Source organism: Arvicola amphibius, chromosome 4 (assembly GCF_903992535.2).
Source record: "Arvicola amphibius chromosome 4, mArvAmp1.2, whole genome shotgun sequence".
Lineage (NCBI taxonomy): Eukaryota > Metazoa > Chordata > Mammalia > Rodentia > Cricetidae > Arvicola > Arvicola amphibius.
This window is the reverse complement of record NC_052050.1, coordinates 60444534-60472074: the sequence shown is the minus strand read 5'-3', so window position 1 is coordinate 60472074 and position 27541 is coordinate 60444534. Positions and strand designations below refer to the sequence as shown.

The window sequence follows — 27541 nt, the reverse complement described above, 5'->3', positions numbered from 1 at the left end:
ACGCACCCCTCCCCGCCCCCGTCAATCAGCATCACAAGCGTGCTCGCCCCGCCCCCTCCATGCCGCGCTGCGGGGAGGAAAAACTACAAGTCCCAGAGGGTCGTTCGTGAACGGCGCCACGTGCTCTCTCCGCCCGCCAATAAGCGGAAGCGCCGCTTGAGTTTGCTCCCGCCTCTCCGGCGCGCCCGCGCCAATTGGAAGCAGCAGTGTGTATGTGTGTTTGTGTGTGTGTATGTGCGTGTGTGTTTGTATGTGTGAGTGTGTGTGTGCGTGTGTGAGTGTGTGTGTGAGCGCGTGTGTGTGTGCACGCAAGGGCAAGTGGGAAGGGGGCGCAGCTCAGGACAGGGAGGCTCTCCTAGCAGGTCTCGGGTCCGGGTGGCGACACGAGCCCTCGGTCGGCCGGCAGCGGGCGGGTGGTTCCCCGAGCCCCTCCCCCGCGCGTGCGCGCCCGGGTCCGCCCTCCCCGCAGCCTCGACTCCCGCGCGGCAGCGGCGGTTCCTTCCCCCTCCCCCAGCCCTGGCTCCGGGGGACCCCGCGATGCCGGTCCGCACCGAGTGTCCCCCGCCGGCGGGTGCCTCAGCCACATCCGCGGCCTCACTCATCCCGCCGCCGCCCATCAACACCCAGCAGCCCGGCGTGGCCACCAGCCTGCTCTACAGCGGCTCCAAGTTCCGCGGCCACCAGAAGAGCAAGGGGAACTCGTACGACGTAGAGGTGGTGCTGCAGGTGAGCGCCGGGGGGCCAGGCCGGGCCCGAGGGCCTCCTCGCGGCGCTCACGGGCCGGGCCTGCCCTGGGCTCCTCGAGCCTTCAGCCGCCAACCAGGCCCTCGCTGCCGGGGCCTCCTGCACCCGGCGCCTCCCACCGGGACCTACCCAGCTGATGTCACACTCTCGAACCCTAGCCCTAACCCACCCCTAGACCCAGAGCCTGTAGCGGCCAGCTTCCGACAGACCCCGAAGACTGTCCCACACTTGGGAGCCTTTGACCCGCCCGCTTGGGATCCGGAAGCACCCCTATGACTAGCTGTCCTTTAACCTGGGTCGGTTCTTCTCAAGTCCTGTCTTCCCTACACCGAGCCGGCCCTCCCACCAGTCCCTGTCGGATCCTTCCCCAAACTCAGTACCCTTCCGGTGGCGACCACTGTCAGATTCTCCCAGAATGAAGGTTGTCCCCCGACCACTACTCCATCCTCAGAGCCAGGGACCTTGTTCCTTTAGAGAATTCAACCAGCCCACCGCCCTCGGGGAGGCGGGGGCGGGGTGGACAACCTCCCTTCATTGACTGAGACACCCCACTGCATTCCTCGGCCCTTGGCTCCCCGAAGACCAGGTACTCACACCTAGCTATCTCCAGCTGCACCACTTAGTGTTAGGACTGTGCCTCCTGAGGCCTTCCAGTACCAAAACCCTGCCTCAGTCAGTTCATAGCCTAATCAGTCAACCGCCCCCATGCTAGGCTTCCTGCCCCAGTCTCTCAACCTACCCTGCTCTGTGGCCACTTCCCTTCCCTGGCAGTCCCCCTGGCCTCTCCCCAGACCTCGCACCTTGGTCTAGCTGGCTTCAGTGTGGCTGATTTTTATCAACACAGCTCCAGAGTTTCCTCCCTGCCTCAGATGCCCAAGTACTGGGAAATCTAACCCAGTTTTGTTTTGTGTCCACTTGCCTCCCCCTATTTGACCTGGATATCTGAGTACTGGCTGTCGACTGCCAGTCCCTGAACAACTTTGAAACTTCAGCTTCATCTACTCTGGGCCTTTCCTTCCCAGCCCAAATCCTTCTTCCCTCTCCCTTAAAGCTTTTCCCAGCCAAAGGAGACGGTGGAGGTGGATATTTTATCTCCTCTCCCCACAATTGTGTTCTTTCTGGGTATTAAACTGCCTGCCTGAAGACCCATTCCCCCCTCCCATCTTGTGTGCATTTTCTTAATGCCACCTCCTAGGCTGTTCCCCAAATCGTGTTCCTTGAAAGCCCTTGTAGAGGTTCAGAGGTGCATGCTGCCTCGGGGTCCCAGAGAGATGAGCACCCTTCTCATTTCCTGTCTTGGTTTCTTTTGAGCAAGTAGACTTCCCACTCCAAAGGCATGAGAGTGTCTCCTAACTGTAGCACACCCATAAGCGCTTTCCTTCCTACCTCTTGTGGGAATAGTTTTCTCACATTTTTGACTGGGAAAAGTGTCCTCTTATTAAATGCAATTTGTCCCATAGAGTTCGGTCATGAAGTATATTTATTGTAATTGGAAAACTGGCTGAGCTATTTCAATCCTCATTACCTACTGTGATAATTTTTTCCTCTTTAAAATGTGATAATATAGTATGGAAAAGTCAGACTTTTTTGTTTTTAATTCATTCAACTAATCATAAAATTCTGGAACTGAGATCCCTTCGTGACTCATGTTTGGAATGGTCCTGAATTAATGCCCACTTGCTGGTTTCTGATATAATAGGTAACAGCTGGGGCAGAGCAACTGTGTGTCAGAGGAATGTCTGCTCCTGTTATGTGTGTGGTGTTCCCTACCTTGTAGCTGCCAGGGCCCTGTGAACCAATAGAAATAGTGATTGAGTCTGGGACATGGTTAATAGGTGTCAGGTAGCCCAAATCCTTAGGTCGAATAGCTACTGGCGGGGCAGCTGGTGGTCATTCCAGGGAATGCTCCCCACATCTAGATCAGTGAGCTCGTTAGTCACGATGATCAGGTGGAGGCATGGGGATTGTTATATTACCTAATCTCCTGCCAAGGCTAGTTTCTTAGTCTCAGCCTTCTGAGAACACTTGTTTTCATAATTCAACCTCTTTCCTGCTTTTCTTGTTTGTTTAGTTTAGTTTATAATATTTTTAGGAAGCAGAATAATGTGGTAGTTAAAGGCATGGACTCTGAAGTCAGATCAATTAAAAGTATACCTGCTTGTTGTTCTTAAGTACTTTTCTTGAGGTATAATCCACATACCATACTGTTTACCCATTCAGGGTGTATACTTAATGGCTTCTAGGATATTTGCAGTTGTGCAACTATCACCTGATTTTAGAACATATTTTATTGCTCCCAAAAGAAACTTCATACCCCCTAGCCATCACAAAACACATGTGTGCGCGCACACACACAAACACACAACAATCCTGGGCTAATCTTTTTCTTTCTTCTTCAGATTTATCTCTGAGACCAAGTTTGGTAGTATTCACCTATAATTCTTAAACTCAGAATCTGAGGCTAGAGGATGCTATTAGCCTCATCTACAGAATGAGACCCTTTCTCAGAAACAGTCAAACAAAAATCTTGATTCACCTTTTACCTATTATGAACATGTATAGAGTCCCACAGTTTTTCCTTTCATGACTGGCGTCTTTAACAACGTATTCAGGGCTCATCTGTATCAGCATATGTCAGTACTTCAGTACTTTCCGTTGCTGCCTATTGTAAAACATTGCCTATGTTTTAGTCATTGGTCAGTTGATAGACTTTTAGATTCTTTCTACTTTGGGGCTATTATAACTAATGCTCTTGTGAGCATTCATATACAGGTTTCTTGTTTGAGGTGTGGATCTCTATATTGCCTAGGTTAGCTTTGAACCCCTAACTTTAAGTGACCTTCCCATTTTAGCTGTCCCAAGTACTGAGAGTATATAAGTTTGTACCACCAAGCCAGCTGTGTAGAAGTTTTTATGTGCACATGTGTTTTCATTTTCCTTGAGTAGATAAAGATACCTAGAGGTAGAATTGCTGGGATTATAGTATCTCTAGGGTTAATATTTTAGCAGACAACCCATGGCTTTTAAAGTGGTTACACTGTTTTACATTTCCACTGGCAGCATGTGTGGGTTCCAACTTCACATCTTTACAAATTCCTTTGATGATAGTTGTCCCAGTGGATGTGCAATGATATCTCACAGTCTTACTATAAATGTTCCAAAAGATGTATATCTTTTACTGTCCTTTTAGCAAAGTGAGGTATGTACACATGTCTGTGAGTGCATGTATGCATGTGTGCTTATGTACCTGAACCTTAGAGGTCTATATCAGGTGCCTTCCTCTATTGCTTTCCACCTTATTTTTTGAGGAACTCTCACTGATTGGCTAGACTAACTGCTAGGGAATTCCAGGGATTTGGCTTGTCTCCGCCTCCCCAGCACTGGGATTACAGCTGTGCCCCACCTCACCTGGCTCTTAATATATAGTAGGAATCCTACTTCAGACTCTCATACTTGCATAGCCAACTGAGCTGTGGTTCTCAACCTTCCTAATGCTGTTACCCTTTAATACAGTTCTTACGCTGTGACCCCCAACCACAAAATTGTTTTTGTTGCTACTTTGTAATTGTACTACTGTTATGAATCATAATATAAATGTCTAGTATCTAGGCTATCTGGTATGCGACCACTGTGGGGTTGCACCCTACAGGTGAAAACTGCTGCCCTGGAACATCTTTTATTTTGAAATAAAATAAACTCTAGTATAGCAGTTCCTGAAAATATATGCAGGGTTCTAACACGATCCTTCCCCCAGCTCTTACTGTAACTGTTTCCCTCTATGCCATCCCGTAAGTCACCAGTAGTGTGAAGCTCAGGTCTCTGAAAGGAGTCCTTAAGAAGAGCAGCTGTTTGACATACTTGTACTCAGAGGCCTCTTTGCTAAACATTTGCCTTGTTACCTTTCACATTGAAACGCTGGTCCCTAGGTTGGTGAGAATGTGTGCCGGTCGGGTAATTTTAGTTCACCCATCATCGTTAAAATCAGTTTGGGCAGAATGGGAAAGATGTAGTTGAGTAGAGGCCAAATAGAAATTCTGATTGTTGAGCATGCGGATGTGAAGCAATTTACAGTTCAATTTTTAATCTTACTAGCAAGTATTCCTTCCATTTGATAGCCTTTAGCACCGAAAACCACAAAACTGTTGAGTTCTATAAGAACCACAAAAGTGAGATTTAAGGCCTCAGGCTCAGAGTATTCATTTCATTAATAAAATCTTTTCTTTTTTTTCTGTTCTCTTTTGCTGAACCATGTGAGTGTGAACCAGGTGTGATATCTAATTCCAGTGCTAAGACCAGCAAGTGAAGATGCTGAAATACTTTAGTTTCTCATGGATTACTTTTGATGCCAGTACCAAGATATGACAGCCCATTCAACTTCATTGGTACCTCATTGCTTTGGTGCTGACATCGTCTGGCTGACTAGGTTCATTACAGTTCTTAAGGACTGCCTTAATATTTGATTTGTGTTAGAGATGGAAGTAAATCCCCAAAGCTGATAGGTGGGACTGGAGAAAGATGGCTCAGTAGTTAAGAGCTCATCCTGCTCTTGTAGAGGACCCAAGTTCAATTCCCAATACTCCTGTCATGCAGCTCACAACTTCTTGTAGTTACAACTGCAGGAGTCTGTGACACATCTGGCCTTTCTCATGTGCACATACGCACATATAGACACATAGATATAATTAAAAAATAAATCTTTTTTTAAATAACTGCCACAAAACTTATAGTTTTTTTAAAGTGAGACCTTACTCCATGTACCTCCCAGTACCTCTGTACTTTGTTTTTCTTTAATTCAAAAGTTAATAGGCAATTTCAGAGTTTATCATAATTAGAGTCACTTTAAGTCATGAACTCTGAAACTCTGCCCATTTGGGACAATTGTGTGTGGATTGGGGTGAGATTTACAAGTTGGTATGTTTCCAGCTCCAAGCATCTAGACTGCATTTCTAAATAGTATGCACAGTGCTGGGGATGCATCTCAGCTGATAAAATGCTTGCCTAATATGCAGAAAGCCCTGTTTCATGACAAGCACCACACCAACCAAGCATGATGGTGCACACATGTAATCCAGCATTCAGGAGGATCAGAAATTAATGTCTTCCTCTACTGCATAGAGTTTGAGGCCAGCCTGAGCTTTGTGAGACCCCGTCTCACCTACTGTCTGATGTTACTACTTGACTCCAGGGCCTGTGCTGGGTTGGTTCTGTCTCTTTCTGGGCTGCCATCCTTAGCATTTCCTGCTCTGTTTCTCTTTCTGGTCTCTTGGTAGCTGTCCTTAGACCAAACGCTGCTTGTCATTGTTCCCAGCATGAGGGAAAGGAAGAGACACTTGTTCCTCATATGACCATTCAAATGCTAATACTCCTTCCTAAACACTCAGAAGACTTCTATTCTTATTGGCCAGAACTGAGTCACTCACCTCTACACCAATGGCTCACAGGTGATGGGATCCCTTCATGCTTTAGACCCACTAATAATGGCCAGGTCTTATGAACAAGGTAGGTGCCATCCCTGCTAGCATGATTTAAAAAAAAAAAAATTGTTGAGTAGGCATCTGGCAGAGTCTGGGCAACCAATGGCCTATGGCTGCTAAGCCTTAAAATCTCCTGTGCCCCTTCCCGTTGTCTTGGTCTCCTGACTGTATTAAGAAACACAAGTCCAGGGACTACAGAGATGGCTCAGCAGTTAAAAGCACTGCTGCTCCTCCAGACAACCCAGGTTTGAGTCTCAACACCCACATGGCAGCTCACAACTGTCTGTAACGCCAGTTCCAGGGGATCCAACAGCTTTTGCTGGCCTCCACAGACATCAGGCATGCATATGGTGTAGAGACGTACATGTGGGCAAAACATTCACACACATAAGAAGAAATACAAGTCCAAGTCAGGTATAATGGCACACACCTTTAATTCCAGCACTTGGGAGGCAGAGGCAGATGAATTTCTGTGAATTGGAGGGTAGCAACCCAGAACTATGATGATACCATCTTAGAAAGAAAGAAACTGAGTCAAGCTGGGCAATGGTGGTGCACACCTTCAATCCCAGCACTCCGGAAGCAGAGGTAGGTGGATCTCTGAGTTTGAGGCCAGCCTGATCTACAGAGTAAGTTCCAGGACAGCTAGAGCTGTTACACAGAGAAACCCTGTATTGAAAAAACAATTCTGTTTATGAAATAGACCAAGCTGGCATTCGCAATATGTTGGGTGGCATTTTGGTTCATAATTAAAATTTATTCCTTCTAACTCTTTCTAAGATGGTATTCCCAAATGTACTGCTTGCTCATTTTGTAAGGGAATAATTCAAGATGATGCTTAGGGTCAATAACAACAGGAATAGGTCTCCCAAGCCAGTGACTGACTAGCAGGGAAGTAGACATTTAGCGTTAGAGATGACTGGGTATGTAGGTGGAGAGGGCCCTGTGTGTCCCAGTGCGCAAAGAGTGCAGGTGCATGAGAAGTGTACAGGAAGTGAGCGAGCGGGCTGGCTGCTCCCGAAAACACATCACTCTTGAAATATATGGCCAAAGTAAGTGAGAGAAACCTGAGATATTTTTAAGATTTATTTTTAATATTGCTTATGTATTCTGCCTGTGGGTATGTACACATGAATGCAGGTGCCAATGGAGGCTAAAAGGTGATGGCTGCCCTAGAACTGGAGGTACTGATGGTCGTGAGCCACCTGATGTGGATGCTGGCAACTCAGCTTGGATCCTCTGGAAGAACAGCAAGTGCTCTTAACAACTGAGCCATTTCTCTAGCCCCTGAGATATATATATATATATATTTTTTTTTTTATCAGTCAGATTTGAAGGTACCAAAGGCACCTGAGGCTTGGATTGTGCCAGGCACAAGCTGACCACTAGGCCTCCCTGCTCTGGCCTTGAAGGATTTTTGAAGCACCGCAGGGTGCTTTCATTTATAACCGTTCAGTTCATTTATAACACTGTATTCTTTTTTTACAGCACGTGGACACAGGTAACTCTTACCTTTGTGGGTACCTGAAGATTAAAGGCCTTACAGAGGTAAGTGCTTATTGCCAGCTCTAGAGCGGGAAAGTAGTGGCTTGCTTCGTAGCTTACATAGTTCAGAACAGCAGTCCCACGTTGAAATGCTTTGACTATGAGGATCATAATACTGTAGTTTTGTCTGTTCATTTGCAAATGTATACAGTCACAGTTTTCCACTTTGGTCCTGGGTATGGAACTCGGATGAAATGAAGGGGCTTAGCATACACTCAGCTGAGCTGCACCCACACCCTTTACTGATTACAGCATGATTGATTAGTCTTTTTGTTTATTTTTGTTTTTCAAGACAGCATTTTTCTGTAGCTTTGGTGCTTGTCCTAGAACTTGCTCTGTTGACCAGGCTGGCCTTGAACTCACAGAGATCCACCTACCTCTGCCTCCCTAGTGCTGGGATTAAAAGTGTGCACCACTATCGTCCAGCTTGATTAGTCATTTTTTATGATTGTTTCTTGAGACAGAATAGCCCAGGTTGGCCTCAAACTTGAGTTACACTGTCTCAGCCCCTGGAGTGCTAAGATTACAGCTATGCCCCGTCATGCCTAGCAGTCTTAATTCTTTTTAAGAAAACTTATATGGACTGGAGAGATGGCTCAGCAGCCAAAAGTGCTTGCTAACCAGATTTCAGATCACAACACCCATATAATAAGCTGTATCCGGGGTACCTTTTTAAAGGTATATTTATTTTACATATATGGGTGTTTTGTCTACATGTACATCTGCACACCATGTACAGGTATCAGGTCCCATAGAATTACAGTTATAGACACAATTATAGATGATTGTGAGCCACCCTGTGGGTGGAGGGAATTGAACTTAGAACCTCTGGAAGAGCAGTCTGAGTTACTTAACCACTGAGTCATCTCCCCAGTGTACTTTTATAAACCCATCTCTAACTTAAGCAGAGACCGAATCATCACTGGAGCTTACTCATTTCCAGGCTAGCCAAGAACACATCAACTCCAGGTTCAGGAAGAGATTCTGCCTCAAAGGACTATGTAGGAAGTGGTAGAAGAGGATGGCTGATGCCCTCTTTCAGCCTATAAACACACAAACCTATATAAATGTGTGTACACACTCTCACAGAAGTCTTGGAAAAATAAGGAAAGAGAGCCAGAGGGATAGTTCAGCAGTTAAGAGTATTTACTGCTCTTGCAGATAACGAGGCCTGCCTCCCAGGACCCACATCAGACAGCTCACACTGCTGTCTCCAGCTCCAGGGGCTCCCTACACCCTTTTCTGGGCCCCATAGACAATTGCACGCGTGTGGCATATGTGCGCATGCATGTGCATATAGAAAATAATAATACAGCATCCACCCTGATCATAACTTTAACAGTCTTTGAGGTTGTCATCAATTAATTATACAAAAGTAAAGTTTTTGAAGTGGTGCATGCCTTTAATCCCAGCTTAATCCCAGCACTGGGAGGGAGAGGCAGACAGATCTCTCTCTATTTGAGACCAGTCTAGTCTACAGAATGAGTTCTAGGACAGCCAGGGTTACATGGAGAAACCCTATTTCAGAAAACTGGATGGATGGATGGATGGATGGATGGATGGATGGATGGATGGATGGATGGATGAATCTGGTGGTTCATTGGAACAGTGAAAAACAAGAGTCTAGTTTTCAGCCTAGTGAGTAAAAGTAGAGCATTCTTTCTGTCCTCTAGACTCCTGAGATTTAGAAGATAGATCTTTTCCATTCGTGGCTAAATGGGAAGAAGAAGAATGCCTAACTGGCCACTGAGTTAGTTCCCTGCCAGAAGTGTAGGCATAGCCCCATTGTTCATGGCTTTTATTGCTTCATATAGTTCTGATTGACCAGCAGGATGGGGCGGGGCTGAACAGAGCCTGCAAACCTCACTCAGCCCTTTCCTGAATTTGTGACCTTTAATTTCTCAAGCCTCTTCCTTTCAGCTATGGCTTAAAGGAGTAAAAAGCTACTGCTCTGCTCTGTCAAGACAGCTCACCCAGTGGGCACATGTTAAGGCAAGCTGTAGATAGCATTGCGGCCCAGATGTGGACAGCGTGGATGTCCCACAGAGCTTCGTCTGCTTGTCTGTGCTAGAAGCTATCTTCCCCATCTCTAGAAACATATCCAATCAGAGGACAGAAGTGATAGCAAAACAAAGCTCCTCCCCCCAAAAAAAAAAACCTCTGACTTGTCCTGGGAGAAAACATGTGGTGCAGCAGGATGTGCTCAATTAATAAGGTAGGCAGTGCATCGGTTCATGGAGTACAGAGCATATCTCTTTAACATAAAAAACTAACAAGCCGGGCGGTGGTGGCGCACGCCTTTAATCCCAGCACTCGGGAGGCAGAGGCAGGCGGATCTCTGTGAGTTCGAGACCAGCCTGGTCTACAAGAGCTAGTTCCAGGACAGGCTCCAAAGCCACAGAGAAACCCTGTCTCGAAAAACCAAAAAAAAAAAAAAAAAAACTAACAAAATATGTAATATTGTAGGATATTTTAACAAAGACCCTCAAAGCCAATCAGTTGGTTTGTAGGAAACTGCTAAGAAATTGAAGTAGCTCAGAAATCTGGGAACGGTACACAAAAGCGCTGACAGCTAAGAGTTCTTCCCAGAGCAGGTTTTCCTAGTAAGGGAAGCTCTTCCCTGAGGGAGGGTGCCGGCATGGCCTTGCACTTGGACCAGCTCACAGGGATTCATCTTTCCTAGCAATCTCAGATCTGTAGGCAGAAAGGCCTTAGGGGCCCGTGTCCTTCCAGAGTACAGCACGGAGGTGTGCCATTCTTGTGTGGGCCATTTAGTAAAAAGTAGCATATGGTGCTTAAGGCCTCAGCAGGCCACAGGATGCTTCGTATTCTCTAATACCACGTTAATAGCTTTATAAACAGACTTAACACATCATGTATTTCATCTCTTTGTTTTGTTTTATTTTGAAAGGTCTCACTATGCAGCTCTGGCTGTCCTGGACCTCACTTATGTAGATCAGATTGGCCTTGAACTCATAAAGATTCACTTGCCCCTGCCTCCTGTGTGCTGGGATTGAAGGCACGTGCCACTGTGCTACCACTACACCTGGCTCACATTTCATCCTTTTAAAATGCAAATTTCTCTGGTATTTGAAGCCGACATTACACCGTAGCCCTATTGTATTTAGATCTCATTACTATAGCTCAGACTAGCCTCGAACTCATGATCCTTCTGCCTTAGACTCCTGAGCACTAGGGTTGCACACCTGGAAAAAGCCTGTAATACATGATGAGCTTTTGGTATAGTCACAGAGCTGTGCAACTGATACCTTATCAAATTATGATCCTAGTATATTGTAATTAGACTGGTGTAGAGAACTGTAACAAGCTGATAGAGTTTTGTTTCTGTATTTATTGTTCTTTATGCTTTCTCATAATTGCTAAAGTATCAAATGTATCTGAGAGGCAGAGGCAGGTGAATCTCTAGAGTTCCAGGCCAGCCTGATCTCCATTGCAAGTTCTAGGACAACCAGGCTACACAGGAAGACACTGTGTCAAAAATAAAATAATAAAATGTCAACTATATAGTTTATTTGGATTAAACTACCTAAGTGGTTTGTTTAGTTAATAGTTGACTTTTTGTGTATGTAATGTGAAGTGTTAAAAGTTAAATTTGAGGTTATTTGCTACACATTCACTAACAAAGCACAGCTTTACTGTTTGGGCGTTGTTTGAACTGAAGCATCAGATTTGTAAAGAATAGATATAAATTGTGCTATCTTTGCATTTCTGAGATAGCCATCAGCAGGGAGAGGGACCGTTCCCAAAAATCCCAACAGTATGGAGGGTATCTGGGAGCCCAGTTTTGAAGGGGAGATGGTGGTAAAGCCTTGTTCTGACCCTTAGTTGGATTTGGAAGGTCAGGCTGAGGTTGGAAGCAGAAATACAGACCACACTAGCCAAATTCCTAAGACTAAGAGCAAGAGTGTCCGTTCACTTTTTTTTTGGGGGGGGGGGGGTGGATGTTCAAGACACGTTTCAGTGTGTTGTTTTGGAGCCTGTCCTGGAACTTGCTTGTAGACCAGGCTGGCCTCGAACTCAGAGATCCATCTGCCTCTGCCTCCTGAGTGCTGGGATTAAAGGTGTGCACGACCGCCACCTGGCTACTCTTTTTTTTTGTTTTCTTTTTAATGTATCAGTGTTTTATCTGCATGTATGCTTGCATGCCAGAAGAGGGCATCAGACTCCCACTGTAGAGAGTTGTGAGCTACCATGTGGTTGCTGGGAATTAAACTCAGGACCTTTGGAAAAGCAGCCAGTGTTCTTAATCTCTGAGCCATCTTTCTATCCTGTTTACTCTTAATTGACATACTAGTTGACCTGCGCCTGTTTGGTCTCCCTCCCTGTCTCCTCTTTCTCTTCTTTTGTTTTTCTAGACAGGGTTTCTCTGTGTAACAGTCCTGGCTGTCCTGGAACTCGCTCTGTAGACCAGTCTAGTCTCAAACTCTGAGATTCACCTGCCTCTGCCTCCCAAGTGCTGGGATTAAAGGTGCTGACCCCTCTTTCCAATAACCTTCCTTCTGGTGGTGTGTTTCTGGTGTGTGTGTGTGTGTGTGTGTGTGTTTATGTTTATGTTTGTTTGGTATTTTGTTGTTGTTGTTGTTGTTGTTGTTGTTGTTGTTGTTGTTTGAGACAGGGTTTCCTCTGTAGCTTTGGAGCCTATCCTGGAACTAGCTCTGTAGACCAGGCAGGCCTCGAACTCACAAAGATCCACCTGCCTCTACCTCCCAAGTGCTGGGATTAAAGGCGTACGCCACCATCGCCCGGCATGTATTTCTAAATTATTCTAAACTTCACTCTATATTCAAATGTTCAGTATTCCTGTGCCTTCCCCAAGAAATGATTCTTTTTTGTAACTTCTGACTGATGGATCCAATTCATTGTCATTTACTATATTTGGGGGAGTGTATTATAGTTACCTGCACATGCTGCCTAAAGTGTTTAAGAACTCAGCATAGAATCATTCCCTTTTAAACAAAATATCCTTTGGATTTCCTGGTTTATATAGTCCTTCCCAAAGATGGATTAGTGTAGTTTTTTAACATGGATTAGATTTCCATTTAGGAAACTCTCCCATCTTATTTCTTCAGGTTGTGTACATACATATCTGTATTAGAAACCCAGCTCAGTATTGTTAGTGTAGGAGTTTGAGGTTTTGAAGAATGTTAGATTTGTGTATTTTAAAGCTCACTGTTAAGAAATGGAATGGGAGCCAGGCTGTGGTGGCTAATCCCAGCACTCAGGAGGCGGGTGGATCTCTGAGTTCGAGGCCAGCCTGATCTACAGATTGAGTTCCAGGACAGCCAGAGCTACACAAAGAAACCCTGTTGAGGGGGGGGGGGAGGGGGGGGGGGGGGGGGGGGGTATAGTAAGATTGGTTATCTCTGAAAGGTGAAACAGGCAGGAGACAAGAGAGCACGTCGGGTGGCCTGAGGTCTTAGGTCCCATCAGTAGGACCAAAGTATATGTTCAATCAGGGTCTGGGTTTGTAGCTTAGTGGGAGGCAGGGACCCCTGGGTTTAGATCCCGCATACTACAAACAAAAACAACCAGAAATTCACATTCAATGTCTTACTTGGATATTTGCTTTTGCTGTAGGAATATCCGACCCTTACAACTTTCTTTGAAGGAGAAATAATAAGCAAAAAGCACCCTTTCTTAACTCGCAAGTGGGATGCAGATGAAGATGTCGATCGGAAACACTGGGTGAGTAAGGTTGTGCTCTGCCCTGGGCAGCAGAAGACATCCAGAGAATGGCAGGCCTAGACCTGGGGCCCTGGGGCCCAGCAGGAGTTAATTAGAACCCAAGCCACAGTTGCCCCAGGTCTGCTAATCCTTCTCATAAATACCAGGTGATGAGAACAGTCCTTCAGGTCTGTGCACTGCTCTGTGTGACTGTTAGGACCTGGGCAGTGCCCCTATTCTGTCAAGTTTTATCTACTGTTCCTTTCTAGTCACCTCTGTATGGTGAAACCCCATGAAATGGGTAGCAGTTGCCTCTCATGTTCTGGATGGCCTGCAATGGGGATGTTGTTCACGAGCCCAGCGAGGGCAGAGTGCATTGCTTCTTTCTGTTCATCCTAATAGACCTAACCTACATCCATTCAGACACTCTTGAGAAACTCCCTGTCCTTAGCAGTCACGTGTGCTATTCCCAATGATGAACATGGCAGAACAGCTTAGAGTCATTGCCCTGGGTCTTTTCCCTGGTTTATTTTTGGATCTTTACTCATCTTATAGCTTCAGAAATTTGCTTCTCATCCTACCACGCTAGCCTTGGCTTAGCCAGCTATTGTGGGAGGGGTGTTTGCTTGTTTTGAGGTAGTATCTTCCTCTGTAACCCAGACTCGCTTGAAAATTTTGGTGATCCTCTTGCTCAGCCTCCCAAGAGCTGCAATAACTAATGTGTGTCACCATGCCCAGATGGTTTTGTTTCTGAGATGCGGTCTTGCTTTGTTTACCTTGAGTTCACAGTGTGCGTAAACTGCCCATGCTACTACTTCCCTGCTGCAGTCCAGAGTTAGATGTGCTCTTGCCTCCCCAGATTTACCTGTTAGCAACACTTACAGCTGGCATTGCGGTCAGGATTCCATACGTTTCACCTCTTCATGACAACATTTATGACTTAGCATATCAAGCTATATTATAGTGCTTTGAAAAAACAAGCTAGAAAGAAAAAAATCTGTAATAGCAATGAATAGCACTAAGACAGATACTCTGTCTTGACCCTCTTTTGGGTCTTTTTGTATCCATGAGTTTGCACTTTGTGTATTCAAATGACTGTAGGTTGAAACTGTTTGTGGACAGCAACTCATTAATTCTCCTGCATAGTACAAGAAAATGTTAGTAAGAAATACTCTGCCTCAAACTGAGGAGATGGCTTAGTAGTTAAGGGCACATACTATTCTTCCAAAAGATTCAGATTTTGTTCCCAGCACTCATGTGACAACTTGCAACTGTCTGTAACTCCAGTTCTAGGGCCTGCCTATCCTCTTCTGACCTCCTTGGCACACACATGGTGCACATACCTATATATATATGTAAGTAAAACACCCATGCACATAAAATAAAACTTAAAAAAAAAATATTGCCAGGCATGGTGGTATATGCCTTTAATTTCAACACTCCGGAGGCAGAAGCAGGCAGACTCATGTGTGTTTGAGGCTAGCCTGGTTTATGTAGTGAGTTCCAGACCAGACAGGGCTATACTTTAAAAAACCCTTTTAAAAAGAAAAAAAAAATCCAATTGGTGGTGGCGCATACCTTTAATCCCAGTACTTGGGAGGCAGAAGCCGTTGGAGATCTCTGTGAGTGGAGGCCAGCCTGGTCTACAGAGTGAGTTCCAGGATAGCCAGGGCTACACAGAGAGACCCTGCCTCAAAAAACTAAGAAAAGAAAAAAGTGTGTCTCTACTCAGCACACACAAGCTGTTTTATTTTCACTTTTTTCTGCACAGTATAGTACAACTGTCTATAAGCATCCCCACTGCATCCCATCTTCCTAGAGACAATTGAAAATGTATAGAAGGATAATGTATACAGGCCACATACAGATCAAGGCATGTTATCTGAGGGACTTGAGTGTCTCGGGATTTTGGTATCTGTACAGGATTCTGGAATCCATCCTCTGCAGGTACCAAGAGATGACAACATATACATATATTGCCCCTTTTCAGTTGCTTCCTGAGTAGCTGGCACAAACCCGATGTTATAACACAAGCACTGGCTTTCCCATACCCACTTCTCTGATGTGGCTCAGACTGACTCTTTGTTCTTTGTTTTTGTTTGGTTTTTAGATTTATTATTTTATCTGTATGAATATTTTGCCTACATGTATGTGTGTGAGTGCTGGGAACCAGCAACAAGTGCCCTTAACCACTGAGCAAACTCTCCAGTCCTGTTCTTTGTTTTTCAGCTTATTTTTTATGATGTACACACTAAAAAAAAAAAAAAAACACAAAACAAGCCAGTGTCTGCGTACGTGTGTTGGAGGGTGTGCATGCACACACCGCCAGAAGTCAACACCAGATATCTTCCTCTATAGTTCTGTACAGTTTGGAGGCAGAGTCTCACTAAGCTGCGATCAGCTCTAGCATTGTAGGTGCCCACCACCATCCCTGGCCTTTACTAATTGAGCCATCTCCTCGGGCCTATTTGTGAGTTTGTCTTTTGTTTGGGTGAGACATGATCTCTGTATGCAGCCCTGACTGGTCTGGAACTTGCTATGTAGATCAGGCTGACCTCAAACTCAGAGAACCTGTAGACTGCCTCCCTAGTCCTGGGATTAAAAGTGTACTCCACCATGTCCAACACTATTTTTGTTTTTTAGAATGGTCTTATGTAGCCTACATGGGCTTTAACCTCCCTGTATAGCTGAAAATAACCTAGAATTCTTGATTCTCCAACCTCCTCAGTGCTGGGACTCACCATGACTCTCCTTGCCCTTCTGTATTTTCTTTCTTTGTTTTTGTTTTTGTTTTTGAGACAGAGTCTTATTATGTAGCCCTGACTGTCCTGGAACTCACTATTTAGACCAGGCAGGCCTCAAATTCACAGATATCTGCCTGCTTCCTGAGTTTGGGGATTAAGGTAACCATGCCCAGCGCTACTCTATTGCTTTGCTGAAATCTCACTAATCCATCTGATAGTAGGGTGTTCTAGAACTGTGCCCATTCCCACCTTTGACTTTTCCCTCTTGCTGTGCTCACTGGGCACACAATCTAGTAGTGCCTTGTCCACTTACTTGTCCTTTTCAGGTGTCATGTCCTCAGGCACCTCACCTTTCCTCAGTTAATGGATCACTGAGACTCTTTTGTTTTGTTTTTAGGGCAAGTTTCTGGCTTTTTATCAGTATGCAAAATCATTTAATTCAGATGACTTTGATTATGAAGAACTGAAAAATGGGGATTATGTCTTCATGAGGTGGAAGGTAAGGTTCTGCCCAGGCCATCTCCCTAAACTCCCACATGCCAGGTCCTAGAGTACCCACACATACTCCTCTAACAGATTATGCCTTCCCTTATCACATGTGTCTTCATGGCAAGGTCCCTACACCCTTGTAGACAGCAGTGCTGTGGTGGCTGCAGAGCATACCTTAGTAAGCTGGTTATGCTGTTTAGTGGGCAGTGGGCATATTCGTTCCAGTAGGCACCCTTGACCCAGTGTCCTCTTCCTTTCGTTCTGCACAAGAACCCTGTGAACCTCCAGGATGAGTCATCCCCGTGTTCTGGGGAGTCAAGGCAACTTTCCTCGAACTTAGTCATCACTGCATCCTATCCCTCCACGAGCTAAATGCCATCAGAGTGACTTGCTCTCCAGCCACATCCTCTACCCAGTTCTCAGGAAATGAGAAGCCAGGAATGAAGCACAAGTTCTTCCCTCCCTGGCCCTTGGCTCCCTCTAGTCCTTCAGTGGATTGGCCTTTGGCTTGAGAGTCCTATGCTTCTCTGCTAGGGCAGTATACTGTCTAGAGCCACAGGAATGCAAAGCATGAAACAAGTTTTGAAAGAACTTTAGGAACACCTGTCCACCTCAAATCCCTATTGCCTGGTCTGTGAGGAAAAAGAAAGCTACTTGAGGGGGCTGAAGAGATGGCTCAGCAGTTAAGAGCAGTGGCTGCCCTTCCAGAGGCCTAGGAGAGTTCAATTCCCAGCACCCATATGGCAGCTCATAGCTGTCTGCAACTGTAGTGCCAGGGATCCGACACCCTCACAGAGACATACAGGCAGGCAAAACACCAATGCATATAAAGTAAAGAAAGCTACTTGAATAGGACACATAGATTTCATAAAGACCAGACATCTAAAGTGGTCGCTTGCTGTCTGTGCTTTGTGTGGCTGATCCATTAGAAAGTGGGATAGCATTTCCTCACTAGACAATCACAGGCGAGCACACAGTGAACTTCCCTTTCTAGCCCCTTCTGCCACCCAGTGTCTTGTTGATCCATCCAGCCTACTCTGCTATCCTGCACGTACTGAGCTTATCTCTCTACCCACACTACACATACTAAGCCTCCCTCCCCAGCCTGCTGTACAGTTGGAAACATGCCAACTAACTCTTTAAAGCGCTAGGATTGATGTTTAGATTAATTTTTTCCCTCAGCAAACTTTGCAGATACTAGGCAAGTGTTCTACCACTGAGCTAGAATTCAGCCCTAAATTAAACTTTAAAATGAACTTTGAAGGTTGAATAAGACAGAAAAGAGTATCCATTTAAAAAAAGCTGGGAAAGGTTTGGGAGTATAGTTTGTGCTAGAACATTTGTCTAGTGTACTCAAAGTCCTGGGTTTCATCCTAGCACTGGAAAGAATTAAAACAGTTTGTTAGAGTTGTCTTCCAACAATTTCTCTTAGAGTCACTCCCGTTGAATTTTGGTTTACCTGAGACCCTGGGGCTTCTGACCCCATCTCCCAGGGAATAACAGCCTTTCACAGGTAGCAGATTGCCTGTCTTTGTGGTGTGTCTGGCACAGGTGGTGCTGTTCTTGTGACTTTGACCAGGGCAGAGCTTTGGTGAGGTATCACAGGGACTCTCACCTCAGAATGAGCACAGACTGCAATAAATGTGACTCGTTATTAGAGGCAGTCAGAACCCAGTGCAGTTCCTGGAAACCAGACTGAAATGTATTTCCAGGTTATTCTGTCAAGTGGTCTCCAAGAGGTAGGTAGGCAGAAAAGTAGTTTTCATTGGTCTGTTTGATCTCCAGTGATGATCCCTCCTCTGAGTGGCTGATCCTGTGGGCACAGTGAGGTAGGTAGGACACTGTAGTAACATATGAGCACCACCCCAAAACCAGCAGAGACCTTTCTTCTAACAGTCATTATCCTCTGCTGTCTTGCTAAAAGGAACGGTATTGACTGCTCCCATGTCTGTGTGCAGGAGCAGTTCCTTGTCCCGGACCACACAATCAAAGACATCAGCGGTGCTTCCTTTGCTGGCTTCTATTACATCTGCTTTCAGAAGTCAGCAGCCTCCATAGAGGGCTACTACTACCATCGGAGTTCAGAATGGTAAGGACCCCAAGGCTGGCGATGCAGCAAAAGTTGCCCTCAACTCCAGCTGTAACATCTAAAAGAGATTCTCTCTCTCCCTCTGTCCAAATTCCATATTCTGTGTACTCTTTGTACCGAGGTCATTAAGATGATCTCACACAGAACAGGGATTCTTTCTGACCTATTGAGTGAAGTAGTGAAATGAAAGTGGATATTGTGGAAAAAAAATAACATTTCTAAATACTGTTAAAAAGTTAAACTTTTTATTTAATGTGTACGAATGTATTTCCTGCATACATATATGTATACCACATGTGTACCTGGTGCCTACAGAGGTCAGAAGAGGGCATCGGATCCTCAGGAACTGGAGTTAGGGATGGTTGTGAGCCATTGCGGGTGCTGAGAACCAAACCTGAATCTTCTGTAAAACCGACAAGTTCTCTTAACCGCTAAGCCATCTCTCTAGTCTTATTTCTAAATGTGTGTGTATTTGAGAGACAGACTCTAAAGACATAATCTTACATGGTAATCTTACGTGCGTTGGAACCTAGGACCTTGTACATGCTAGGTAAGTGTTCTATTACTAAGCAGCACCCAGTCTATACTTGCAGGCAGTCTTGCATTTTCAGGAACACTTAAAATAATCCTGATTGTTTTATATTTATTCCTCACAAATTTAGCAGTAATTCTAATGTCATCTCTTTTAGACAGTGTGACCTTCGCAATTACCAGCTGGCACTGCCTATTGTGCACTTGATCTTGGCCTGACGAGCAAGAGGCCATGAAAATTCACCTCCCTGCCTTATGTCCCTCCAGTGCTGTAATCAGAAGGGCCACCTCAAGTGCTAACTTTTGCCATCTTTTAGGGTACTCTCATGCCTTCTTGCTGTACTGTGAGGGTTAGCCATACCAGGAAGCGCATTATTTCTCTGAAAGCAGAACACTGTGGGCTGAAGAGATGGCTCAGCAGTTCGGAGTACTTCATGCTCTTCCAAAGGACCCAGGTTTAGATCCCAGCTCTTACATGACAGCTTACAACTGCCTGTAACTCTAGTTCCAGGTGACCTAATACCTTTTCTTCCAAGTACCTGCACATAATGTAGTACACATAAATTCACACAGGCTCACACACATCAATAATAAAAAGTTAAATAAAATAAAATGGGGCAATAGTAGCACACGCCTTTTCACTTGGGAAGCAGAGGCAGGCAAATTTCTGTGAGTTTGAGGCCAGCCTGATCTACAGAGTGAGTTCCAGTGCTGTTATATAGAGAAATCCTGTCTCATAAAACAAAAAAGATTAAAAAATAAAATGGAAGCTGGGCAGTGGTGGCACACCTTTAATCCCAGCACCTGAGAGGCAGAGGCAGGAGGATCTCTGAGTTTGAGGCCAGCCTGGTCTAAAGAGCTAGTTCCAGACTGTAAAGCTACAGAGAAAACCTGTCTCAAAAAAACAAAAAAAAAAAAAAAAAAAAAAGAACACAATTTCTTGCTGAGTAACCCTAGCCTAGATCAATTCAAATTCTTTGTTGGTGACTTTCAGTAATTCTGTTTTGGGGTGAGCTTTAAAAACTTTTCATAATCCTGTAATGTCTGACCTTTGTATCTGGCATTCTCCTTAGCAACATGCTTTGAGGAGTCACTCCTATCACTGCATACATAGGAAGGTTTCTTTGTCTGAGATAGGGTTTCACTAGCTTACACCTAGAATCTGCCTCCTAGGTACTGAGTTAGAAGTATGCATCACATCTTAATGAGGGTTTCTGTTGCTATGATGACTGTAACCAAAAGCAGTTTTGGCAGGAAAGGGTTTGTTTCACTTATGCTTCCATATCACAGTTCATCATCAGAGGCAGTCAGGGCAGGAGTGTGCAGGCAGGAACTGATATAGAGGCCATGGAAGAGTATACCTACTGGCTTGCTCAGCCTGCTTTTTTATATAACCCAGAACCATTAGTCCAGGTATGGCACCACATACAATGGACTAGGCCCTTCTACATTAATCACTAATGAGGAAAGCACCCAACAAGGCTTGCCTTCAGCCAGATCACATAGAGACCTTTTTCCAGTTGAGGTTCCTTCCTCTCAGATGAGTCTAGTTTGTGCCAAGTTGACATAAAAACCATCCAGCACAACCACTATTATTAGGCTAGAGCTTTTATTTATTACTAAATTCTACGTTGCATATCTGTGCATCATTTAAACAAATGTCCATCCTTCTGTCAGTGAAGGGACTCTTGGGTTGCTTTCATCTTTGGCTGATCAAAGTCATACTGCTATGAATGTAGGTGTTTGAGTTTATGAGTTCCTGTTTTCTTCTAATTTGGGCATATACATACAAGTAAAAGTGCTGATTGGATGCTAAGTCCGTTTACCATTCTAAAGAACTGCCAACTTCCTACAGTGGCGGTGCCATTTGACATTCTACCAGCAAGACTTGAGCGCTTCAGTTTGCTCACGCCGTTCCCCCAGCACATGTCAGCATTGTCATGTAATGCTGCATGTTCCTGAGAACTAGGACATAGTCCTTTTGGGGTGTGTGTCATTTCTTTAAAGATTTGTTTTATTTTTATTGTTCGTGCATCTTTGAATATGAGTGAAGATGTTCTGCAAAAGGCCAAAAGGCTGGATCCCCTAGAACCAGACTTACAGGCTGTTGACAGCAGCCCAGCGTGGATGCTGGAAGTAGAACTTAGGTCCTCTGGAACAGCCATATATGTTTGGAACCACTGAGCCATCTTTCCAGCACCTCATTTATTTATTTGTGTGGTGTGGAATGGTAGGTGTACTCATTGTGTGTTAGCATGTATGCCACAACAGAAGGTGATGGCTTTTTCCTTCTGTCACATGGCTTCCAAACTCAGGTTTCAGTCTCGGCACCAGGTTCATACAGTGAGCCATCTTACTCCTTTTTTAATTAAAATATTTTTTTTTTGTGTGCCTAATGTTTTGCCTGCATGTGTATCTGTATGGCACTTGCATGTCTGGTGTCCATGGAAGCAAGAAAAGAACATTGGCTCTCCTGGGACTGGTTGTGAGCTGTCTTGTGGGTACTGGGAACCAAACCCCAATGCTCTTATCTGCTGGGCCATCTTTCCAGTCCTTGTGAGACTTTCTGAAAAAAAAATATTTTTGTGTGTGTGCACATGATGTGTATGTATATGATGTTTATGTGAGTACATGTATCATGGTGCTCACGTGGAGGACAGACGACAGCTTTGTGGACTTGGTTCTCTATTTTCACCTCTATGTAGGTTCACACTCACTGTTGAGGCCTACTTGGCAAGCACCATTGCCACAGAGCCATCTCACTAGACTCATAGTCCTTGCTTGATTTTCTTTTCTCTTTTCTTCTAGTGCTTGGGTGTAACCCTGGGCCCCATGCATGCTAGGCCAACTCTCCACTACTAAGCTACATCCTCAACCCATATTTTAAAATATGTATTAAAAATAAGCTATCCTCTCGCTGTTCTTTGCTGTTATGTGAAGCAAGTAAGGAAGAGCTAAGCTTCAGACATTAATTAAAATGGACCTGGGACCTGTCCCTACATGGGGACTGTCCACCTCTTTCCTGATCCTCTGAGATTCCTACTGATGGAAGAGACAGACATCTCCAGGCCCTGTGGCAATCCCACCTTATAGCCGCCGTTCAGGAAGTGAGAAGCAGTGGGGAGTGGGGAGCTACTCATGGTGAGCTTTGAGGTTCTTCTCTCCAGTTTCTCTTTGGGTACTATGAGAATTAGAATAGTCGTATTCTGACGACATCACATATTGGTATTCTTTAAACAAATACAGAATTACAAGTCAGAGAGAAGTGGTAAGCTTCATCTCTCCTTAGAGCTTATTGGGTTCCTGGTTCTTTTTTTTTTTTTTTTTTTTTTTTTTTTTTTTTTTCGAGACAGGGTTTCCCTGTAGTTTCTAGAGCCTGTCCTGGAACTAGCTCTTGTAGACCAGGCTGGCCTCGAACTCAGAGATCCGCCTGCCTCTGCCTCCCGAATGCTGGGATTAAAGGTGTGTGCCACCACCGCCCGGCTTGGGTTCCTGGTTCTTGTTTTTTAGTTTTTGTCATCTGTTTTGTGTACCTAGGTTCTGAGCTACATTTGTTATTTGTTTGTGTGTGTGTATGTGTGTTTGTAGACATAGTTTACTGTGGTGGTCATGAATTGAGGTGACCAGGAGCTTGTGATTCTCCTGCCTCAGGCTCCCTGGTAGCTAGGATTACAGACCTGCACCTCCAGGCCTGACTCAGGGTTCTGTTGTTATCTCAGACAGGTTCTCACTCTGTGTCCCTGGCTGGGATGGAACTCATAGAGATCTACCTGCTTTCACTCTCTCATGCTGGGATGAAAGGCTTGTGTCACCACGCCTGCTTTAGGGTCCTATTTTTGTGCGCTGTGTTACAGTTGTTTCATGATTAGAGCAGATTACCTAAAAACAGTTCTTTTGCATGGTGCTGGTGGAACAGCACAAAAGGAACAGAGGGAACAAACCAGATAGGTGCAGCTCGACTTTGTAAGATGAGTTAACACCGCAGACATGGTGTGCACCTGCATTCATAACTACTTGGAGGCTGAGGCAGGTGGATTGCTGGGTTGAATAGTGAGACCTCATTTTAAAAATATAACAAGCGCGGCGGTGGTAGCGCACGCCTTTAATCCCAGCACTCAGGAGGCAGAGGCAGGAGGATCTCTGACTTCGAGGCCAGCCTGGTCTACAAGAGCTAGTTCCAGGACAGGCTCTAGAAACTACAGGGAAACCCTGTCTCAAAAAAAATAAATAAATAAATAACAAAATGGGGGCCTAGAGAGATGGCCCAACAGTTAAGAGAACTTGTTGCTCTTCCAGATGACTTTGGTTCGATTCCCAGCACCATATGGTGGGTCATAACCATCTTTAATTCCAGTTCCAGGGGATCTTATGCCATCTTCTAGTCTCTACAGGCACCAGGCATACACATGATGTATACACACACACACAATAAAAAGAAAACAAAAATATAACAAAATGAGATATGTTTAATGTGTTTAATCCCAGCACTCATGAGGCAGAAGCAGATGAATCACTGTGAGTCAGCCTGATATATATGGGGAGTTTCAGGCCAACTAGAGCTACATAGTGAGACCTTACATTTTTTTTCCCGGGGTGGGGGGGGTTGAAACAAGGTTTCTCTGTGTAATAGCTCAGACTGTCCTGAAACTCTCTTTATAGGCCAGGATGGCCTAAAACAGAGATCCTCCTGCCTCTGCTTCCTGAGTGCTGGGATTAAAGGCCTGCGCTACCACTGCTCAGTGAGCCCCTACATTTATATACATAACTGAAAATGGTTTATTTAGCACCTCAGTCTGAGTATAATTGTCAGGGGCTCTAGGTGGAATTCTCCAGCCTTCTCTGTTCAGGATACCCAAGAAAACACTTCTCTCCTGTCTCTCCCCTATTGCAGGTATCAGTCCCTCAACCTGACCCATGTTCCTGAACACAGTGCACCCATCTATGAGTTCCGGTGACAGTGGTTCAGAACAGCATCTAAATAAAACTGAACTTGGCAACAAAGAGCTTTGCCAAGGGAATTATGTACCTGCCAGAACCAGGAAAGGTGTGTTCCTGCTTCTTCACGAGCAGACTTCATCAGAAAGCATGATTGCCAACCTACAGGACCCAAGGCACATGGCCGACCTGCAGGCAGGCAGAGGGAGCTGTCCACCTCCTACCCTCTTTCCTCTCCGCGGCATTGTGTTCACCATCTGTTTCTGAGCAACCTTAAATGCACTTCCTTCCTGCACAGCTAACTTCTTCATCACAGAAATGCCATCTCTCCTCGGCCTGCCTCTAGCTGAGTGGAAGGTCAGCTCCTGGGTCGCCTCAGCCTTGGTGCTCAGTGGTCCCCACCCAGGCCGTACTCCTTCCCCAGTTGCTTGTTTGGTAGCCCAAGGAAAGGCAGAGCCCAGCATCTACCAGCAGTGAGATGAGGAGGGGACCCTGGTGGGCCTCATCAGTGTTTGAGTCCAGTTGGGATGTTTTGTGGGGCTGTACTGCTAACAGTGCAAGACTTGCACATGGCTGTCGGGTTTCCTGGGCCTGCTTTCGGGGATCACTAAATTTAAGGCTTCCAGATCCCTGGTGGGAGTAGATTCCCAAACTGCTTTCTTAGTATACTTGCTCCAAACTTCTGAACTTGAGGGCAATACTAAAATAAAAGAGTTTTTTATTACAAAATTATTATTTTTATGGTACCTTTAACAAGGACCCTATGGCAAATGCACAATTATTCCGAATTACATTTTATCGTTTTCACATTGAAAACAGCAAATGTTGACTTAGTGATTTTTATATCTATGTCTATATGTATATTTAATCAACCAGCAGTTTTAAAACAAGTCATCTGGTACAAAAGTTTCTCAGCATTGCATAAATTACAGTGCTAAACACAAGAACTGTTTCTGGGGCCAGTTGAGCATTTGTGCCTCCTCCTTTTGCTACTTAAAACATCAGTGTGTCATGACAACCTTTTCCAGAGGCAGAAGGGTCTCCATTCTCCGGAAAGGATGACTGAAATGTTGAGATGGGGTGGGCAGGAAAGGTAAATGCGCTCAAATAACTCGAGGCTCATGTGCCAAAGTGTGGGGGAGGAGAGCGTTTTGGTTTGGTTTGGTTTGGTTTTTCTAAATGTTTTAAAAAAGCTTATAAGTTGGCATCAGTTGTAGTTCACAGATATGGTCAGGGTTTTGGGGAATTCTGGTGGTTTACAGGTTCAAACACAAGAGGAAAAAGCTTTAAAATAAATACAGCGTCAGGGCCGGGAGTGCAGCCGATAGAGCACTAGCTTGTCATATATGAGGACCTAGCTTCCATTCCCAGGGCTGGGAAGAGGAGCACCAAGGGTAGCAGGTTGACTATCCTTATTCTGTGCTGTGTGTTACTAGTACTGACTGTTCAGGGAGCCTTAAAAGAGCAGAAGTGGGGAAAGGAACCAGCAGGTACTTGTGATATCTGTAGTCCTAAGACTGCAAACAATGTACAACTTACCCATTCAGTAAAATCAGGGCCCAGAAACCATAAAAATAAATCCCAAGACTTAGGTAGAAAAATTATTTCCATCCATTGCTAATACTGAATCACATTGTTCCTTACCCTTGAAAAGCAGCAAGCTGGGCGCAGTGATGCATCTGTAGGCCAGCTACGCAAAAGCCTGAGCCCAGGAGTTAGGGTCGGTCTCAGGTGAACCTAGACTTCATATCCAAACAAAAGACCTCAAAATTCAACTGAGCATTCAGTGACTGGCTCTCTTGAGAACAACCTGGCTTACACCCAAGGGACACCATCGCTGCAGCTGCGCTGAAGGCCAACACTGAGAATGAAGGAGGGTGAGGACCATGCTGACTACCCCTGCAGCACTCAACTCCTCTGCCTGCCCTTTCTTCCGTGACAGCCAACCCTGTGTGTGCCATGCAAGTATCATTCAGCAATAGGTGGAGTCAGCCTGAACCTGGGGCTTGTGTACAGCTCAAGTAGTGCATCAATGAACAGTTTCTTTTGAAAACTGGGCAGGCCAGAGTGTAGCATAGGGACACCCCACACACAAACCCTTTTTTTCTTTTGTTCTCTTTGGAGTCAGGTTCTCATTGTAACTCTGGCTGCCCTGGAACTCACTCTGTAGACCAGGCTGGCTTTGAACTCACAGAGATCCACCTGACTGCTTGGAGCTTGGAGTACTAGAGTTAAAGGTGTGAGCCACCATGCCCTGCTCCTTTCTCTCTTTTAGCTAGGGAAGTGTTCCAGTTGTACTTAGAAAATGAGGGAAGGATGCCTTTGGCAGCCTTCAAACCCTCTTGAAGACTTGCTGCTTAGAAGTCTGCCCCTGAGCATTGGGCAGGAATAAGTGTGTTTCACTTAGTAACTCCTACCTGATGGACAATGATTTTTCCTTTTCTGTTCCTTAAGGACCTCTGGGCACTTGTCTCCATCTGTAACTCTTTCCCAAGCTATCTTGGTGGTTTAAATGCCTCTGGTACTGTGTGCAATATCTTTGACTTACACTTGTATCTAACGCTGAGAAGTAAGTGCAGACTGCAGATTTCCTACTGTCGTCTACTCCAGCAAGCCAGCCCCAGGCAGGAACTAGAGGTCTGGCTGGTCTCACCCTCCACTCAGAAGGCTCCACTGTTGTGGCCAGCCATGGCCCTCCATGCCCTGCTTCATCCTCTAGCCACCCATCCCTTTGCAGATTGTCCAGCATTTCAGCAGCAGTCCAGAAGGAAGGAGACCCTTCCTGACGTTAAGTAGGAAGTCAGTCGTATGCTGGCTCTGTTAGCAGTGTGAAGTCTGACTCCAGTTTGTTTCTCAGTGTCGTCTGCTTTCAGAAGCAGGGGATTTATATTCTCTTTAAGGCCTTGAATGGATCTTTTTTCCTCATAAAATAGTCACTGATAAGCTAATTTTTAAAAAGAAATGCCATTAAGTATGTTACATTGTGGTTTAAAATTACTAACAAGTTCTGGGAAGGAAAAATACTTGATTTTGAATCTTAAATGTTTTTTAAAAATTAGATTTGAATGGGCGCAAAGTATGAATATTTTGTTTCTTTATGGAAGACCTGTGGAAAGGGTTAGAAGATTTGCAATGGGAGAAGTATTTTGCAGAGCTATCAATGTCTAAATAATTTTTAAAAAAATAATAAAGGTATTTAAGCAGTGTGTGTCCAATTTCTAAGTCAAACGGTTCCATTAGAAGAAACCAGTCCCGTTGTGGCCCTGTAACTACAGAGGCACGCCACTGTCATGCGTGTGCTATGC

The 27541-nt window shown here is 45.0% G+C and overlaps 1 protein-coding gene across 1 annotated transcript; it reads left to right on the top strand.

Moving 5' to 3' along the window:
* Positions 1-189: 189 nt before the first annotated feature.
* Gid4 (GID complex subunit 4 homolog) lies at positions 190-27444 on the top strand. Its single transcript, XM_038328580.1, has 6 exons — positions 190-726; positions 7707-7766; positions 13362-13469; positions 16590-16691; positions 18640-18770; positions 24193-27444. Exons 1-6 carry the CDS (start codon positions 538-540, stop codon positions 24254-24256), a joined length of 654 nt encoding a protein of 217 aa, XP_038184508.1. The 5' UTR covers positions 190-537; the 3' UTR covers positions 24257-27444.
* The last annotated feature ends 97 nt before the right edge of the window (positions 27445-27541 follow it).